The 17,968-nt window shown below is 50.3% G+C and overlaps 1 protein-coding gene across 1 annotated transcript in view; it reads left to right on the top strand.

Annotated features, from left to right (window-relative positions):
• Window positions 1–17,968, top strand: part of Mlph (melanophilin) — a 45,343-nt gene that overhangs the window by 21,000 nt on the left and 6,375 nt on the right. The window contains exons 3-14 of the mRNA XM_057761545.1: window positions 239–460; window positions 568–680; window positions 3,712–3,815; window positions 5,172–5,291; window positions 6,770–6,974; window positions 8,495–8,634; window positions 10,805–10,888; window positions 12,526–12,678; window positions 12,918–13,073; window positions 14,518–14,610; window positions 16,303–16,389; window positions 17,814–17,865. Of these exons, the coding sequence (XP_057617528.1) occupies window positions 239–460; window positions 568–680; window positions 3,712–3,815; window positions 5,172–5,291; window positions 6,770–6,974; window positions 8,495–8,634; window positions 10,805–10,888; window positions 12,526–12,678; window positions 12,918–13,073; window positions 14,518–14,610; window positions 16,303–16,389; window positions 17,814–17,865 (1,529 nt within the window). The remainder of the gene's footprint in view (window positions 1–238; window positions 461–567; window positions 681–3,711; window positions 3,816–5,171; window positions 5,292–6,769; window positions 6,975–8,494; window positions 8,635–10,804; window positions 10,889–12,525; window positions 12,679–12,917; window positions 13,074–14,517; window positions 14,611–16,302; window positions 16,390–17,813; window positions 17,866–17,968) is intronic.

Genomic DNA, 17,968 nt, shown 5'->3' with positions numbered 1-17,968 from the left:
ACTCTAGCCTACCAAAATTGGATATGATTAAGCCTGACCTGTTTGTCCCCTCCAGGAAGAGGGCAAACTGGCGTTCTGGTGATGGCCAAGATGCCCAAGATTGCCTTCCATCAGTTTGAGCCACACTCCTGCACATGGAAGTACCGTGCGCGGGGGCACATATTCACACTGCTTGCACTCAGCCACCTCGTGTAGAACGAGCCATCTGATGTTTTTCTTGGTCCTACATTCTTCCCAGGGGACTGAAGGGCAAGATACAAAAGGAGAGCTCGAAGAGGGAGCTGCTGTCTGACACAGCCCATCTGAATGAGACCCACTGTGCCCGCTGCCTTCAGCCCTACCGGTTCCTCGTGAACAGCAGAAGGCAGTGTCTAGAGTGTGGCCTCTATGTCTGCAAAAACTGCAGCCACGCCCACCCAGAAGAGCAGGGTTGGCTCTGTGACCCCTGCCACTTGGCCAGGTGAGCCCCGGAGGCAGAATGTCCCTAATGGCTTCTAAGCCTGCTGTGTTCCTTTGGTGGGGCTGGCTGGGGAAGACTGTCTCAGACCTGCGCTCATCTCCCCGCAGAGTCGTGAAGATCGGCTCTCTGGAGTGGTACTACCAGCACCTGAGAACTCGGTTCAAGCACTTCGGGAGTGCCAAAGTGATCCGGTCTCTCTGTGGGCGGCTGCAGGGTGGCGGTAAGGGAGGACCTGGCTGGGGCTGTTCCAGACATCCTTTAATGTTGAAGAACTGTTCCAGGGTGGTTGGTTGGCTTCTGTGTGGCACAGATCTCTGGAGCCCTCAGTCACGTTCCAGGCCCCTGAGAGTTCCAGTTTGCTATAAACATCCCCAATATTTGAAGTCAGTGGGATTTTTTTTTCTAAAATTTTACACTATGTTGAGGATTCATAGCCAGGGAATCAGCCGTCTGTCACTTAGAAGTTGACAGAGTTTCCCTTTAGCCATCTAGAAAGTTGTGGGAATTAACACTTCCTTGCCGGCGATAATCTGCCACTCTCAAAACAGTCTCTATGAAGGCCAGCAGGTGGCGCTGTAGGACAAAAAACGACATAGAGGCACTTCCTCACAAGTCGCTGGGTCCCAAAGCTTTATTCTCCCCTGGTGGGCTCCTGTAAACAGAGCAAGTCAAGACACAGTGGAAGAAAGGAGATGGCACTTTCGCTATTTTATTCTTTAAATATTTATTAAAATTAATCGTGTGTGTGTGTGTGTGTGTGTGTGTGTGTGTGTGTGTGTGTGTGTGATGCACATGTAAGCGCAGGACTATGGATATTAGAGAAGTTCATGAAAGCACCTGGATCTAGAGTTACAGGTGCATGTGGACACCACCACCACCCAATGTGGGTGTTGGGAACCGAACCCAGATCCTCAGCATAAACAGTCTGTGCTTTTGGCCACTAAGCCATCACCTCCCAGAGGGGACTTTCTTAAAAGAAAATAAAAACAACCAAAAGACCAAAGTTACTGTTCTGAGAGCTGACTCAGCCTGGGCATGGATGGTTTCATTGCAGACCCTCTGAGCGAGGCCTGTTTCCAGGCATGGCTTCATGGGCTCTTCATGAGCAGCCTTTGTGGGGGAAAGGAATGGGCTCTCTCCTGTTGCTAGGTACCCAGCATCCCCTCCTTAACAAAGCCCTATGTTTGAATGCAGGTTTTCCTGGCAGACAGCAGGATTTACTTGCTATCAATAGTGGGACCTCAGCTGTCTTCCTTTTTATTTTTTTTTTCTCCTGGGCAAATGAGGTCAGGATATCCCTGGTCTGTGGCAGGAATGTGGGAAACCCTTCAGACTTGTCTAATATGTTTGATCAGATAGGTGTAGCTCTGACCTGTGTCCTCAGCGTAGAGAGAAGTCAGAAGTTGTATCTGGAAGGATCCTGAAGGCTAGGGAAGGGTGCTTAGCTTTTGATGTCACCCCAGGAAGTCAGCCATTGCCTCCACAGCCTCCACAGCCTGCTTCTGCTGACACCGACCCCTCCCACTCTGGCACCCTGCAAAGGTGGTTCTGCCCGCCATGCTCCCAACAGGTTCAGGCTCAGACTGAACAGGCATGGGGTGGTAGAGGGAAGTAGAAAAATCCACCTGAGAGCTTCCCAGGCCATGGGCCGGGAGCCCAAAAGTACAAGGCAGGAAGAGGGACCCCTGTGTCCCTCCAACACTTTCCCAGGTGGCTGTTCATAAGCAGCAGAGCCACAGGCAGGATGAGGGATGAAAGTAGGGTACACTGACCAAGGCCACTGTGAACTAGGTCACATCCTGAGGAACAAGAGCCATCTGAGGCCTGGCTCACCTTAGAACAGCATCCTGCTGTGAAAATGAAGAAGACAGGGTTTCTGGGTGGGTGGGTGGGTGGGTGGACGGACGGACAGACGGACAGACGGACGGACGGACGGATGGATAGATTTATGGATGGATGGGTGGATGGATGGATGGATGGATGGATGGATGGATGGATGAATTTATGAATGGATAGATGGATGGATGGATGGATGGATGGATGGATGGATGGATGGATGGATTTATGAATGGATGGATGGATAGATTGATGGATGGATGGATGGATGGATGGATGGATGGATGGATGGATGAATTTATGAATGGATGGATGGATGGATGGATGGATGGATGGATGGATGGATGGATTTATGAATGGATGGATGGATGGATGGATGAATAGATTGATGGATGGATGGATTTATGGATGGATGGATGGATGGATGGATGGATGGATATATGGATGGATATATGGATGGATGGATGGATGGATGGATGGATGGATGGATGGATAGATTTTTGTATGTATGTATGTATGGATGGATGGATGGATAGACGGATGGATGGATAGATTTATGGATGGATTTATGGATGGATGGATGGATAGATTTATAGATGGATAGATGGATGGATGGATGGATGGATGGATGGATGGATGGATGGATGGATGGATAGATTTTTGTATGGATGGATGGATGGATAGACTGATGGATGGACTGATGGATGGATGGATAGATTTATAGATGGATGGATGGATGAATGAATAGATGGATGGATGGATAAATAGATGGGTGGATGGATGGGTCAGAAGGTAGATACAAGGAAAGTTAAGAAAGAATGGCAGGTATATGGTGGTAACCAGGTGCTTGGCTGGGTAGATGAATAGGTGGATATATAAATGGAAGAAAGAAGAGTGGGAGGGAGGGATAGAAGGAAGGAGGGATAGGAGGAGGGAGGGATAGGAGGAGGGAGGATGTCTTAGTTACTTTTCTATTGCTGTGAAGAGTTTATTTGGGAATTATGATTTCAGAGGTTTAGGGTCTATAACCATCATGGTGGAGATCATGACAGTAGGCAGGTGGCAGCCTTGTCACTAGAGCAATAGGAGAGAACTCACATCTTGAGACACACCACGAGGCAGAGAAAGGGTAGCTAGGAATGGTACCAGTCTTTTGAAACTTCAAAGCTCAACCCCCAGTGACACACCTCCTCCATCAAGGCCACACCTCCTCATCCTTCCCAAACAGTTCCACCCACTAGAGAAAAGTGTTCAAATATATGAGCTTATGGGGGCCATTACCATTCAAAGCAGCACAGGTTGGCAGGTGGGTAGTTGGCAGGCGAGTGGGAAAATGGCTGGATGGATGGAGAGACAGTTAAGTGGTCTCCCCGTCCAGCCCTCCAAGGGTGGAGCCATGCACCTGTTTATTGCAGGTGGATCTGAGCCAAGCTTGGAGGAAGGGGGTGGAGACAGTGAGCAGACGGATGAGGATGGAGACCTGGATGTGGAGGCCCAGGCCCAGTCCCTCAACACCAAAGTAAGTCCTCCCCAGGCGCTGTTTCTCTCCCCAAAGGCCATACCTCAGCTTCCCATCCCTATGCCTCTCAGCTCCCCTACACTTCCTCCTAAGGAATCCAAACCTCAGGCTCCTGAATTTCTCCCTACCCCTATCTCATACCTACCTGTGAACTTCTGCACCCTCAGTGGCTCCTCATCCCCAGCATGGGACTCCCTCCCTCCCTCTCTTGCTCCCTCCCTCCCTCCCTCCTCCCTTCTTAAGCCCCTCCCTCCTGAGCCCTTCCCTCCTGGGGCCCTCCCTCCTAGGCATGGGAGTCCAGTGTTCATTTCAGAGCTCCAAAACTCCAAGGTACAGATGGACAAATCCCACTGCCGTGCCTGGCCTGACTGGAGTTCTGAGGCACCCAGGTGCCATGACAAAGAGTGTACAGGACAGACCTATGTCCAGATAGCTCAAGGGACCTGCATGGGAGTGGCCCTCGCACCTTTCAGAGGGTGAAAGTTGTCTTTAGAAGTGGTTGTTTCTCTTCTCATTCATCTTTTAAATTAGTTTTGGTGGTGGAGACAGGTCAGGTGGTGCCTTGGTCTGGGGACAGGATGTGAGCTGGAGAGTGTGAGTTTGGCCTTAAACCCTTTGAAGGTACCAGAATCAGATCTGAGAAAAATTCCAGAGACACTCAGTCATCTTTTGCACAAGATCCGATTCACACCATTTGCTGAGCTCACGGAATACAACCCAGCCAGTGTCTAGAACATTCTACAATAAAGCACACATTTAAAGGATCAGAGTAATTGTACCAAGGGGCGATAGCAGTTGTAAAGAAATGCTCAGATAGATAGATAGATAGATAGATAGATAGATAGATAGATAGATACATACATACATACATACATACATACATACATACATACATACACAGACAGACAGATACATAGATATATAGATAGACAGACAGATACATAGATAGATACATAGATACATAGATAGATGCATAGATGCATAGATAGATACACAGACAGACAGACAGACAGACAGACAGAGTGGTCACCTCCCTCCACCCATAGTCAGTGAGCTCCATATACCTGAAGTCCCAGGATGCCTTCTGTATGGACTACCTTCAGCACTGCCACAGCCCCGACCCTAGGAGCACCTGGCAGGCCAAGAACTCACTTTCCTTACTGCACAACTAGGGTCCTGGGAACAGTGTCGCTTCTGATGGGACAGATACCATGGGCTCCTGGGTCACCTTTGACCTCAGGGCTGCTTTGGGGCTCAGTTTCTAGTCTAAGGTGGGTGCCCTCGGTGGAGGCTGCTGTCTGGAGGCTGAGTGTGGGGCTGGGGTTTGACCAGTCTTGCTTATCTTCCCTCGAGAAGAAAAAGCGCCTGCTCTCCTTCAGTGACTTGGACTTTGAGGAAGAGTCGGAACACTCCATGCAGCCTTGCAGCCATACCCTGGGCCTGTCCTCTGTCCCTGAGTCAGAACACAGCCTGCAGGTCGGTGCACTCTGCTATCTCCCCACCCACTCCCATTTGTTTTAAGAGCTGGAGTTGAGGGGCAGGTGCTTGGGCCTTAGTTGGGATTGTACCAGGGGACACAGTGTCCTATGATCAGTAGGTCACATCAGACTCTCGACAGGGAGACAATTTGAGATGGGATGTGGGAGAACAGGACTCCGAAACTTCACATCTCCCAAGGCCAGCTCCTCAGGATACTGAGAAAACACTTGGAGAGGTTGGGGCAGGCAGGAACTAAGGAGTCGGGGGCTTGGGATGTGAGGGTTGGTGCTCAGCCTAGAAATAAAGACTTGGGAGGGCAGAATAAACAATGGCATCCGCTAAGGAGCCAGACAGGGCCCTGTATTGAGCTGCACCTGTGCCTGGCTGGGACACCATGCACTTCATTGTCGGACGAGGCTGATCTTGAGAGTGAAGGCAAATGCTCTTACCACACGCTGCTCCTTGGAAAGTCTCTGATGCCTTATCTGCTCATTTCGGAAGAAGGCTGATAACCTCTGCCTTTCGGGGTTGGTTTCAAGATGAGAGTTCATGCCTGGTATCACGAGACGTGCAGACAGGCAGTAAAAAAAGTTGTGAGGACAGGAGCTAGCACAAGGCCAGGCAGGTCCGGTTTTGTTGTGAACCCTCCAGCAGCTCCTGGGCTCAGGCAATAATGGACTGAGCTAGGCAGGGTTGAGCCTTCTGACCCTCATGGAAGGAGAGGGTAAAGAGCAGGGATCACAGAAGCCAGCCCCTAAGGGAACACTGGGGTCACAGAAGCCAGCCTCTAAGGGAACACTGGGGTCACAGAAGCCATCCCCTAAAGGAACACTGGGGTCACAGAAGCCACCCTCTAAGGGAACACTGGGGTCACAGAAGCCAGCCCCTAAGGAAACACTGGGGTCACAGAAGCCAGCCCCTAAGGGAACACTGGGGTCACAGAAATCATCCCCTAAGGGAACACTGGGGTCACAGAAGCCAACCTCTAAGGGAACATTGGGCCATAGACCCTGCTCCTCCAACTCCCCCTCCCCCAGATCCCATGCCACTCCACCAGCCAAGGTCAAACTATAGAGATGCTGGGTCAGTGATTTCTAGGAGCCCTCAATTCATAGACACCTTGGGGACAGCGGCACCATGGAGACCCCTCAGCCTGGGGGCAGTCTGCTGAGGAAGCCTCACCTCCATCCTTTGACCCCTCTGGTCATCAAGGGCCGCTACAGTAGACACAGTAACCGTGTCCTCTCTCTGAAGAAAGAAGTAAAATCTTGGCATGGTGCTTCTGTCTCCTGTCTGATGCCTGGGCCCAGTGTCCCGGGGAACCCTGGTGTCACAGACATGAAGCAGGAGGGCGGTAAATGCTCTTGGCACAGTGACTGGAAATAGAGCTGAAGAGCGCCGTGCCAGAGCAGATGGCTGTCTAGTGTTCATCCAGTACCATCGGAGCAGCCAAAGATGACAACCCATGCGTTCAGTCCCTCTCAGGTGAGCCCTGCTCTGAGGACACCACCTCCCTCGAGCCCGAGGGCCTGGAGAATACTGAGGCAGGGCCTTTGGGGTGTCACCTCAGTCCAGAAGAGCAGCCATATAGCTCCTTGCTCTCCGGAGATGATGCTCACATGGAGCTGGACGTGCCTGGAGCATCCTGCAAGAGGACCCTAGGGGCCACAGCTATGCCTGGTAGGTACTCTAGCCAACTTCTTTTTTTTTTTTTTTTCAGCCTTTTTATTTATTTTTTTTTCTTGCTGATTTTTTTATTAATTAATTAATTTAATTATTAAAGATTTCTGCCTCTTCCCCGCCACCACCTCCCATTCCCTCCCCCTCCCCCAATCAAGTCTTCCTTCCTCCTCAGCCCAAAGAGCAAGCAGGTTTCTCTGCCCTGTGGGAGGTCCAAGGACCACCCACCTCCATCCAGGTCTATTAATCTAGCCAACTTCTTTTCTGGGGGTAGGAGTTCCTAAGAAGCCAGCCCCTCCCCCTAATTTACGTAGACAGACTGGCCAGTTCTTTCCAGGTAATTGTCCTTCTGCAAACTTCATGGACCTTTTTCTGCCTGGCTCAGGGCTTCCCTGTGATGTCTAGAAATAGCAAGAAAGACGTTAAGTCATTTGCAGTCCGCTGCCACTGATACGGGGTAGGGACATGTCAATTTCCTCAAAACGGCTACAGTTCCACCAAGTCCAAAGCTACACTGGAAGATCAGCAGAGCAGGTCCCGCTCATCAGGAGACAAAGAGCCAGAGAAGGAAACCAGTTCCGTTAGATTTGTATCAGACCGTTTAGCCTTCCAAGTGGAATCCCTGAGGATGCCCCTTCCTGCGCCCAAGGGTGCTGGTGTGCTGGGTTCAGCAGTTCAGATACAGATTAAGTTAGAGTTAATGAGGTCACAGCTGCAGCGTGCCTTCTGCAGGGAGACCTGTCTGCTCCTGCCTCCTTGTTGGTCCTTAGAGACTGTAACCTCGTGTTCCCTGCAAGGATTGGGGTCCTGAGCATAGAAATGGGCTTCTACTTGTTCTCAAAACTGTGAGTGAATAAGCCTGTCCAGGGATAAGACTCTATATTCCTTCCCATGACGGCATGACCCTGGATCATGTGGAAGAGGCAAGCAGGAGCAGAAGACCCAGCAATGCCGAGCAAAGGCCCTTGTGCTTGGGAGGTTCTGAGAATGGAACCCAGGCAGCAACATTCATTGATCCTCATGCAAGACTTCCCACACAGCATCCTAGATGGGGGTGGGGGGATATCAGAGTGGAGATGAGGAGAAAGGAATGTCAGGGTATGGCCGGCTCTTCTCTCAATGGAGCAGACTGTCCCCAAGATCAGGGACATGATGATATGGTATACCACCAGGTCACATGGCTTCCCTGCCCCTCATTGTCATTGCTAGGAAAAGCAGTGATTTCTAGCTCGCCCCAAAGTTGTAGGGACTAAATGAGATGGTCACGTGTGTTGCCAAATGAACACTAAATTAGCAACAAATGCGATCTCACAGGGAGTCAGAGTATGGGCTGGGTTTGGGGTATCCTTGGCACAGGGTCTCCCAGGCTGCATTGGAGGGACTGCAGTGTCATCAGGCAGTTTCTGGGCAGGATTCATAGCTCAGGGTGGGATCTGCGGAGCACCAGACACAAGCAAGGGGCAAATGTGTTCCCAGGCTCTTGACCCTTCACTCAGCTCAAACCCCACCTTTCTCCAAAGGGATAGATGATGTCAAAAGCAAACAGCTCCCCTCCCAGTACCTGGCTGACGTGGACACCTCTGATGAAGACAGTCTCCAGGATCCCAGGGCAGCTTCCCAGTATTCCAAGAGGAGGACCCGGGCTATGCCTGACACACAGGTAGTGGGGTTTGAGAGAATTCCACCTTTGTGTTTCTCTGGATGGATTTTTTTCTCTTTCACATCAAGTTACTTTAAAGCAGCTGAAGCTTTCTGCACTTTTAGACATAAAATTGCCTATATTATAGGAATATGTCTATATATATACATACATACATACATACATACATACATACATACATACATACATGCTTTATTGAGGTAGATTTATGTAACATAAAATTGACAAAGTATTACAGTTCCCTAAAATGTTAAAAGGAAGGAAAGAAGGAAGGAAGGAAGGAAGGAAGGAAGGAAGGAAGGAAGGAAGGAAGGAAGGAAACGTCATACAAGGAAGGAAAAGCTAATCAAGTGAGTTGGAAAACCGAGATAGAAGAATATGGCCTATACTACATTTCCAGACTCTGTCTCTAAGAAGAAATTAAAATATAGTTACCACCTGCCTCTTCCGTGATAACGCACAGAATTGTAATTAATTTTGATTATATGGTCACCAAGATTCAAATCAGAGTCCGCAAAAGACAGCCATATAATGTTGATTTGGCCAGAGAACCTGTGTCCCTTGCCTTTAAGACAAGAGATAGATTTCTGCATTCAAGCAAGGTTTAGGCCACACTCCTTCCTGCAGGAGATGGTGATATTTGCATTTCAAAAAGGCTGAGTTCAGGGTTCTGAGCCTGAACAGGACTAATTTAACCTGCTATGAAGGTCACACACACAGGAAATGGGTGGAGGGGGAATCTGATGTGAGACACTGGGAGAAATCCCCACCCCAGGCTGGAGATGGAACCCAGGGCCTCGAGTGAACTCTCTGACACTGAGTCACACACAGCCCAGCCCTTTGATTTGGGAGACAGGCTATTTCTTTGTAGCACAAACTGGTCTTAAGTTTGCTATCCTCCTGCCTCAGCCTCTCAAGTGCTGGGTTACGGTGTCTCTGCCACACCCAGACCTTTTATTTTCCACAGAGAAAGTAAGGCTGCTCATCTTCATCCTGTGCTTGCCTTCATCTTGGCAAAATGGGAGACTCCAGTTCTACTTAAAACCCTGGTCCCTCATGAGACCCTTTTTGTGGTGGGCTCGTCTGCAAAGTTCCAGAGGCTCTAGCCACCAGGCCGAAGTTGGTGTTGCCTGAGTTCCTTGTGTGTCTCACAGGCCTGGTGGTCACCACTTCTCCACAGGGCCTAGCTATAGCCAGGGCCTCATCAGAAAGCCACCACTGAGCCCTCTGAGTCAACTACCCTGTCTGTTATTTTGCTGGCCCCTCTGAGCCTCTGCCTTCTTCGCCAGTTTCAGCTTCCCAGCCTTTCTAGTGGCTTGCTTTCTTACTCACCCCACGTGGCATTCGCAATGACAGTCTGGAACCTTTTTCTTTTTCCAAGTCCCCACCTGTGCTTCCTGGGCCAGTAGACAAAGGCTACATGCTGACAGCCCACTGAGGATATCGATCGTTGTCAACACAACGAACACCATATGAACCTTCAGTCATGCCCGCAGAGGGCAAGCACGGGCATGGGGCTCACATACACTTGCGTTGACATTTCCAGTGAGCGGTCTTCCCCCACTGCAAGTCCTCAGTGCCGTGGTAATTACCCGCCAACAATGGCAGCTTCCCACCCCTGTGCGTGTCATTTCCCTCTCATGAGGCCAGGCGAGCGGTAAATGAGATAATGCAGGACAGAGAGGCCGCCCGCGAGGAAGCAGAGCGAAGAGGAATTGATTTTCCGGGCTCTGTCTGAGAGCTAATAGACTAGCTGACTCAAGAGTCTGGTGACTCAAAGAGATTAGGAAGCTGTTCTTTGGGTCACAAGTGACCCAGGGCTCTTGCTATCTAATGACTTTGGTCACCGTGTCCAGCTCAACGCACATCTTCCTGCGCTAATCAGCCAGGACAGTGACAGGAGCTGCCCAATGACAGACACGGTTGCCTCTTTCAGCTGCCTTGAGGTCTAGTTGGGTTGCTCATCTCTCCTACATGGTCCTCCCACCCCGGTCACCTCCTCTCTTGGTTCCAACACCCTTGGCATCAGAAAGACCTTATTTCACAGTTAACCTCCAGGGCCGTGTCCTAGCCGGACTTGGGACAAGAAGGAAGACCCCTGTGCTGGTGGGAGTTGCAGGGAGGTCCTCCGCTATAACCAGACCACTGTACCTCTCTTCCTCTGATGCAGATTTTGGAGTTGAACAAGCGCATGTCAGCTGTGGAGCACCTGCTGGGCCACCTGGAGAATGTGGTCCTGCCACCCTCAGCCCAGGTACTAATACCCTAGGCTACGTGAGATCAGCCCACAACCTCCCCTTAAAGGAGATTAAAGTTCACTTTGGGGAAGTGTCTCAGAGATCTTGCTTGGTTGGTGCACAGTGCTCCAAGGACGGATAAATGAGGTTTCCCGCATAGCCCACCCACATGAAGCAGCCCAAGTCTGATCACAAGGTAGTATGGGTAGGTATCACATAAACTACTGTGAGATGAATCTTCATCCAGCTGTAGACACCTTGCGTGCTGAAGTGGGACCAGCATCCCTAGCCTTCACTACCTCACCAAAGAGACTCATGATTCTCACGCCTCTTCCCCATCCCTAAGTCAAAGCCAGCTGGTAGTGGTTACGTCATTCTTGGTAGCTCCTCGCCAGTGTTCCCTCATGACCCAACTTCTCTTGAAGTCATAATGCCACTTACAGGACCTGTGCCTGAAGGACATCACAGTGGAGAGTAACTTCAAGCAGCAAAGAAATGGCCACTGTCTAGACTCCAAAGCCAGCCTGAGACACACATGTGGATTTTCATGGACTTTTTTTTTTTTAACCAGTCAAAGCAAATAGATATTCTAGGTCCTTAAAATCTCATCAAGACAAAGAGACGGTCTCCCACACAGGCTACCTCCTTTGATCTGTACGCAAGAAGACTCGCCTACAAAGGACAGTGTCACTAAGTCAACACACACTGCCACCTTCCCTTTCTTCTGTCAGCAACATTTTGCAACTTGATGTTGGCCTGAGGGGGGTTGCAAAAGTGACAGGAAGATAAGGTGTGACATCTCTACCTTGTCCCTGAACTCACAATAACTGGAAAATGCGAGGGTCCTTGTTGCTATGCGAGTGCAGGATAGACCCCCCCCCAAGTGCTATGGGAACACAGAATATCTAGGTAGTGTTGAGAGCTCCCCATTGTGGCACACCTCAGTCTCACAAAGGGAGAATGCAGAGAACAAGAGAGACCCTTGTCCCCAGCCCCATGAGCCATAGCCAAATGCCCAGGGCTGTAATTTAGGTCCATGGACATAGGACCAAAGCTGGAAACAAATGGAAGAGCTGTGGGCTCAATGGGAATAGGGAGCAGTGTAGGGAGGAACTACCACTACCCTCCACGTATGAGTACCTCCCCCAAGGAAAGCTCAGTGTCTTATTTAAACCCTATGGTCTGATGGGTTGTCTTTAAAAGAGAGATGTGTTCTGCCTTGTACCACAACATGGGTCAACTTGGAGGACTTAGGTTCAGTGAAATGAGCTCCCCCAGAGAGCAGACCATGCAATGTTGCTCATACGAGGAGTCCAGCAAAGTCAGATTCAGGAAGACAGTCAGGAATGTGATGGACGCCTAGGGCCGGGGGAAGGATGAGGAGTGAGTGTTCGGTGGGGGCGGAGGCTCAGTATAGCAAGAGGGGAAAGTTCTGTGGGGAGAGGATGGTGCTGGGTGCATGATGAAGAACTGAGCCGTGTACCTTGTAATGGCGAGACAATAAATTGTATGTACCTGTTTTATCCAGGTGAACATTTGAGGGGATGAGGAAGCAGGGCAGAGGGTGGGCCTTAAATGGGAATGGGTGCTGGAGTCTTCTCAGGCTAGCCCACCTCCCCAAGCTGCCTCTGAGCCCCTTGCCTGGCCCTGCCAGGAACCAGCTGCGGACTCACACCCCAGTGCAGACACAGAAGAGGAGACTCTCCGGAGGAGGCTGGAGGAGCTGACCAGCAACATCAGTGATCCTGGCACCTCATCAGAAGATGAGACCAAGTCAAGTGGCACCCTCCATGCAGTGTCCCCGGAGGTAAGGTCTCTCGGTCCTAGGCAAAGGGCAGAGCAAGAGTGACAGTCCCGGGTAGCCACCCACCCTTTCAGGGATGGCGGCTTACTAGCTACAGGCTTCGGGGGACTTGATGAGACCACATGGATGAAAGGGGGATTTGATAAGACCACACGCGTGAAGTGGTGGGGGACGACTAAACAGTGAGGCAGCAGCCTGTGGTCTGCTTCATGGATAACTAGTGTCACCCTTCTTGTCCCTAGGTGTGCACAGACGTGGGGCACATGGAGACACGGGGAAGAAGCCCTCAGGGGCCCGGGAACCCTCCTCGGACTACAAAGAGCACCGATGAGGAGCTGTCCGAGATGGAGGACAGAGTGGCCGTGGCAGCCTCTGAAGTTCAACAATCTGAGAGTGAGGTAGCCTCACATCCCCTGGACAAAATTTCCCTAAAGATGACAACGTCCTGGTGATGGAACCCAGGCAGAGGTCTGAGAAGCCAACAGCACACCTGCGGGCTCACAGAAGCCTCCCTGGCAGTCAGGAATAGGGCAGAGTGCAAGCCTAAGGCTTGCTTCTTCCCACCTTGCTGCTCTTTGCTCAACCTGGGGAATGCAGGCAAGCTTTTCAGTCACAAGAAAGATACATATTGTCACCATCCCCCAGCCTACGAGCAGAACCCAGACCCAGGCTGAGAGGTTAGGACAACAGGGCTCACACCTGAACTTGGCAGATGGTTCTTGTGAGCCTGAGCGGTGACTGTAGGGCTCAGATTTGGGCGAGTGACATCAACAGTGCACAGGTCCAGGCCAAGCCAGCGTGTACAGGTCTTCCAGAGACAGCTGCAGACTGCAGTGTCCTCCCCCTGGAGTCCGGTAAACAAAGAAGGCCTGCACCCAAGCTATGGGGACATCCAGGGCCCCTGCCCTCATCGGCAAATGGCTGCCAGTGCCCAAGGAAGGGAGGTGTGAGCCAGCACCGCTCACCTCCAAGGGCTGAGGTAGGCCCAGGCCTTTCCTTCAAGGGCTCCCTTCTAAAATGTGGCTGACATGGGCGGGTCACATAGGGGACAGCTGTGAAGACCTGAGCCCAAGTTCCTGCCTCTGTGGAACTTAGATTTTTTTGTGGGAGGGGACACCTAACAAAAAATGAAAACAAAACAAATGATTCCATCATGACATAGTAATGAGGACAATATGGAGGTTTATCCCAGAATGCCCAGGGAGGGACTCTTAGAAAAGGTGGTAGAGGGACAGTGGGGAGAATCCAACGCGGAAGGGCTAGGGCAGTGGGTCACGACTCCTGTGGGTCACGACCCCTTGGGGAGGCCACATTATCAGACCTCTTGCATATCATATTTACATTACGATTCATAACATCAGCAAAAATTATAGTTATGAAGTAACGATGGAATAAATGTATGAATATAAATAAATAAGTGTATGGATGGAGGTCACCACAACATGAGGAACTGTATTAAAGGGACATGGCATGAGGGAGGTTGAGAACCAATGCTCTAGGGGATCGGAGCACAGGCAGAGGGGACAGAACGTGCAAAGGCCCCAAGGTGGAGTCGTGCTTAGTAAGTTCATGGACCGACTGTGAAACCCCAAGACTCAAAGACAGGGATGGGGAAGTGGAGAAGAAAGTTCCAGAGGATGGCAGATGGGGACCACGGAGGTAAACTGAGGGAGTGACTGGTGGTGTGGCTCAGTGGTATGTGCACCCCGTGCTTAGGATGTGCAAGACCCCGAGTTCAATTCCACAGCCAGGTTATGGTTGTGAGTCTGATCTTTATGATCAGAGAGGGAACACTGAGGGACATCTGTCTGGCTCCCTGTCGTCTGTCCCTCTCTCTTCTAGGTCTCGGACATCGAGTCCAGGATTGCAGCCCTGAGGGCAGCAGGGCTCACGGTGAAACCCTCAGGAAAACCCCGGAGAAAGTCAAACATCCCAGTGAGTTGGGTGAGGTGTGAAACACCAAGCCTGTGTCCCCAGGACGTCCTCAGTAGCCCACAGTGTCCCCTAGGACCTCCCAGGGACCACGGAGTAAAAGCCCTGGCTGGGAAGACAGGAGATCTATAAAATGCCTGACACTGCAAGCGTGATGGCCTGAGTTCAATCCTCAGAACTTGTAACACAGAAAAAATAATAATAAAAAAGCCAGGCACGGTGGTGCTGGTACACACTTGCAATCCCAGCGTTGGGGAAGCAGCGACAGGAAGACCCCTGGGGCTCACTGGTCAGCCACCCAGGTCTACTTGGTGAGCTATGGGGCAGTAAGAGACACTATCTCAAAAAAGATGGTGGCTAGCATTTGAGGGGTGACACACAAGGTTGTTCTCTGGCCTACACATATAGTCCCTCCCACCTTATTCATATACAAAGCTCCCGACGTGGAGCCCCAGTACGTGGGTGGTCAAACCTCATCTGGTGATGGAAGACTTGATTCAATGACCCTTTTGAGATGAGCGTGGTTGGAGTTACTGAAGGAAAGGCCACTGGACCTGTGCTTAGACCAGTGACCAGAACCTAACATCCTTCCCCAAGTCCAGTCAGAGGCTTCAGACAGAGAGAGCAATGGTGGGGGTATTGGGGTAGAAGAATGAAGAATGGCCTGTAGCACCCCTAGGTAAGGTGAGGGATTAAATCCTTATTGCCCAGTCAATGTGTTGTTCCAGATAGATAGGTAGGTGGATGGGTGGATGGATGATAGATAGATAGATAGATAGATAGATAGATAGATAGATAGATAGATAGATAGATGATTGATAGATGATAGATGGAAGATAGGTAGATAGATAGATAGATAGATAGATAGATAGATAGATAGATAGATAGATAGATAGATAGATAGATAGATGATTGATAGATGATAGATGGAAGATAGGTAGATAGGTAGATAGATAGATAGATAGATAGATAGATAGATAGATAGATAGATAGATAGATAGATAGATAGATAGATAGATATGTAACTTTCACATGTGAGTACCCCCCATGTGACTTCAAGTCCCTACTATGGCAAGAAACTGCTTGTTGGCATAAAAAGCCAGCTGGAAAATGCATTTTAATTTTCTGACTCCATAGCCGTGTAATTTTATTTTTGTCACAGCTTCAAACTCCTAGCAGCCTGGCCACTAAGGCCGTGGCCTGGGGGGAATTCTGTTCCCCCAGACAATGGCGCTACTGCTGCTAAAGTTAGTTGAGATTCAAAGGCTAGCTTGAAAACCTGCAAGCTCAGAGAGCCAGAGTAGCAACTGACTGATTTTCTCTCCTCGCTGGCATCCTGGAAGCCACTCCCTTCCACACCTCCCTAACTTAAAAATAAAATCCATGCTAAAGGCCTCCCTGCTACTTCCTGTCAACCAGTTGTTAGCCTGACTCTCTCCCAGGTTAATTTTATTTAACTAAGGCAAAAGCAACACATTTTTATGTGTTGAACAAATGTAATACACTAAACCAATCTTCCAAAGCATTGTCTAGAATCCCAGGTGGGAATGGGGGGTGTGGTGTTACACTCTATCCCAGCATGCTTGACCAGTATCTACAGGGACCACTGTCCTGCACTGTGCCTGCTTGACTCCCACTCTGGATGTCATGGTTCAACAAGACAACAATGACACATCTTTTTTCCTTGGTCTCCAGATCTTTCTTCCCCGGGTTACTGAAAAACTTGACAGGATCCCGAAGGATCCCTCTGCAGACCCTGAGGACCAAGACAAGGTGCCCAAGGTACCATCTACCACAGCCTTCCGAGGCAACTCCCTCTGAAGAGCAAGTGCTAGGGGAGGGTGTGGAGAGAGACCCAACAGCTCAGCAATGCCTGACGAGTCAGCAGACTGGGTCAGTGGGTAGAGGGTAGGAGAGTAGGGTAGTACCTAATGGGGAAATCCCAGAGATCCCAGCAAGGTGCAGAGATGGGGAACACAGGTATATGGAACTTCTGTCAAGCACCAGGCTCCCTGGCTCAGTTCTTTAAGTAGCTCTGGGGACAGGGATGTCACACCCTACTTATCCTACCCTGGGGCAAAGTCGCTGGGGTGTTTATCCCTCCACATCAGTCTTGGGTAGGGGTCTTGCCAGAGCCACATGTGTTTCTGGATTCTTCTGCCACCCGGATCAGGTATAGCAGCCTGTCATCTGCCCTCTGTCTGAGAGATACAGTTGCTGGGTTGGGGGTTGAAAACACACAGGAGCCACTGTATGAGGAAATGACCCAAGGATGAGACCAGCACTGCGAAGACACTATGATGGGATGTGAGTGAAGGAGAGGCCTGGGAGGAGAAAGTTCCATGTGTCTAGGGGATATTAGGAACAGGATTGGGGTGCTGTCTCCAGGCCTGCTCCAGGCCCTGCCCACCATGGCCCAGGTCCTCACTGAGCATCACAGAACAAGTCCAGCCACTTGTCAGTTTGTCAGTTCCAAGTCTGTTGGTTTCTATCCACCCTTTACCTATGTTGCAGAACCTGGGTGGGTGGACATTGACACTCTGTGACGTTGACACATGAATCCCACTCAGAGAGGTGGATGCCTGGCCAGGGTCAAATGTGTGGAAATGACAACAGGGTAATGACTGGGTCCTGGGCCCTGACATCGATGGGTTCCTATGAGTTCCAAGAAGCCCAGGCTCTGAGTTCTACCTGCAGGACCTGCTGATAGACCCACTAGAGCATCCCTGACACTGGGGAACATTGCTGTGGCAACTGAGCCATTTCCTCTCTCCACTCCTGAAAAGGTCAGACAGAGAATGGATTTCTTAGCATGTTGTAGAGAAGGGAACACTTGAAAAGGAAGAAGGAGGAACAACAGACACAGGGCACACAATTTACAGCCATGAGTCCATGTGTTACAGAGGAAGAGAGTGGCGGTCACAGAGGATGGGTTCTAGCGTGTGGTAGTAAGCAGCAGCACTGTGATTTGAACCCAGGTCCCTGTAGTCTTTCCAACCCTCCACCCAAAGCAGGCAGTTCCCTGGCTTCTCTTCCACATAGGCTCTGGCACATGATTTACAGACAGTGTGCATATACTAAGAGCTCAAATATTTGACAGAGAATAAAAAACAGGTGACCTTGGTAATTAAAACCAGAATAAAAAGAAGTCCCAAATTAGTTCAATTACACTTCAGGAATGCCCAGGGATGTTCTCTTCCTCCTAGGCAACTGCGCTGCCCTATCTCCTGAAGAGGAAGTATGCCCCCAGCAGTCAAGGTAAGAGCCACCTGCTCCCCTTCCTGCCTCGTTGCTACTGAGAAATGAGCTCAGAGGAGGAATGAAGTCAGCCAGGCTCTGCACACTCCTCCCTAACCTATGG

The sequence above is a fragment of the Chionomys nivalis genome, chromosome 2 (assembly GCF_950005125.1).
Source record: "Chionomys nivalis chromosome 2, mChiNiv1.1, whole genome shotgun sequence".
Classification (NCBI taxonomy): Eukaryota; Metazoa; Chordata; class Mammalia; order Rodentia; family Cricetidae; genus Chionomys; species Chionomys nivalis.
Note: the sequence above shows the minus strand (reverse complement) of the source record. Positions and strands in the feature narration are given on the sequence as shown.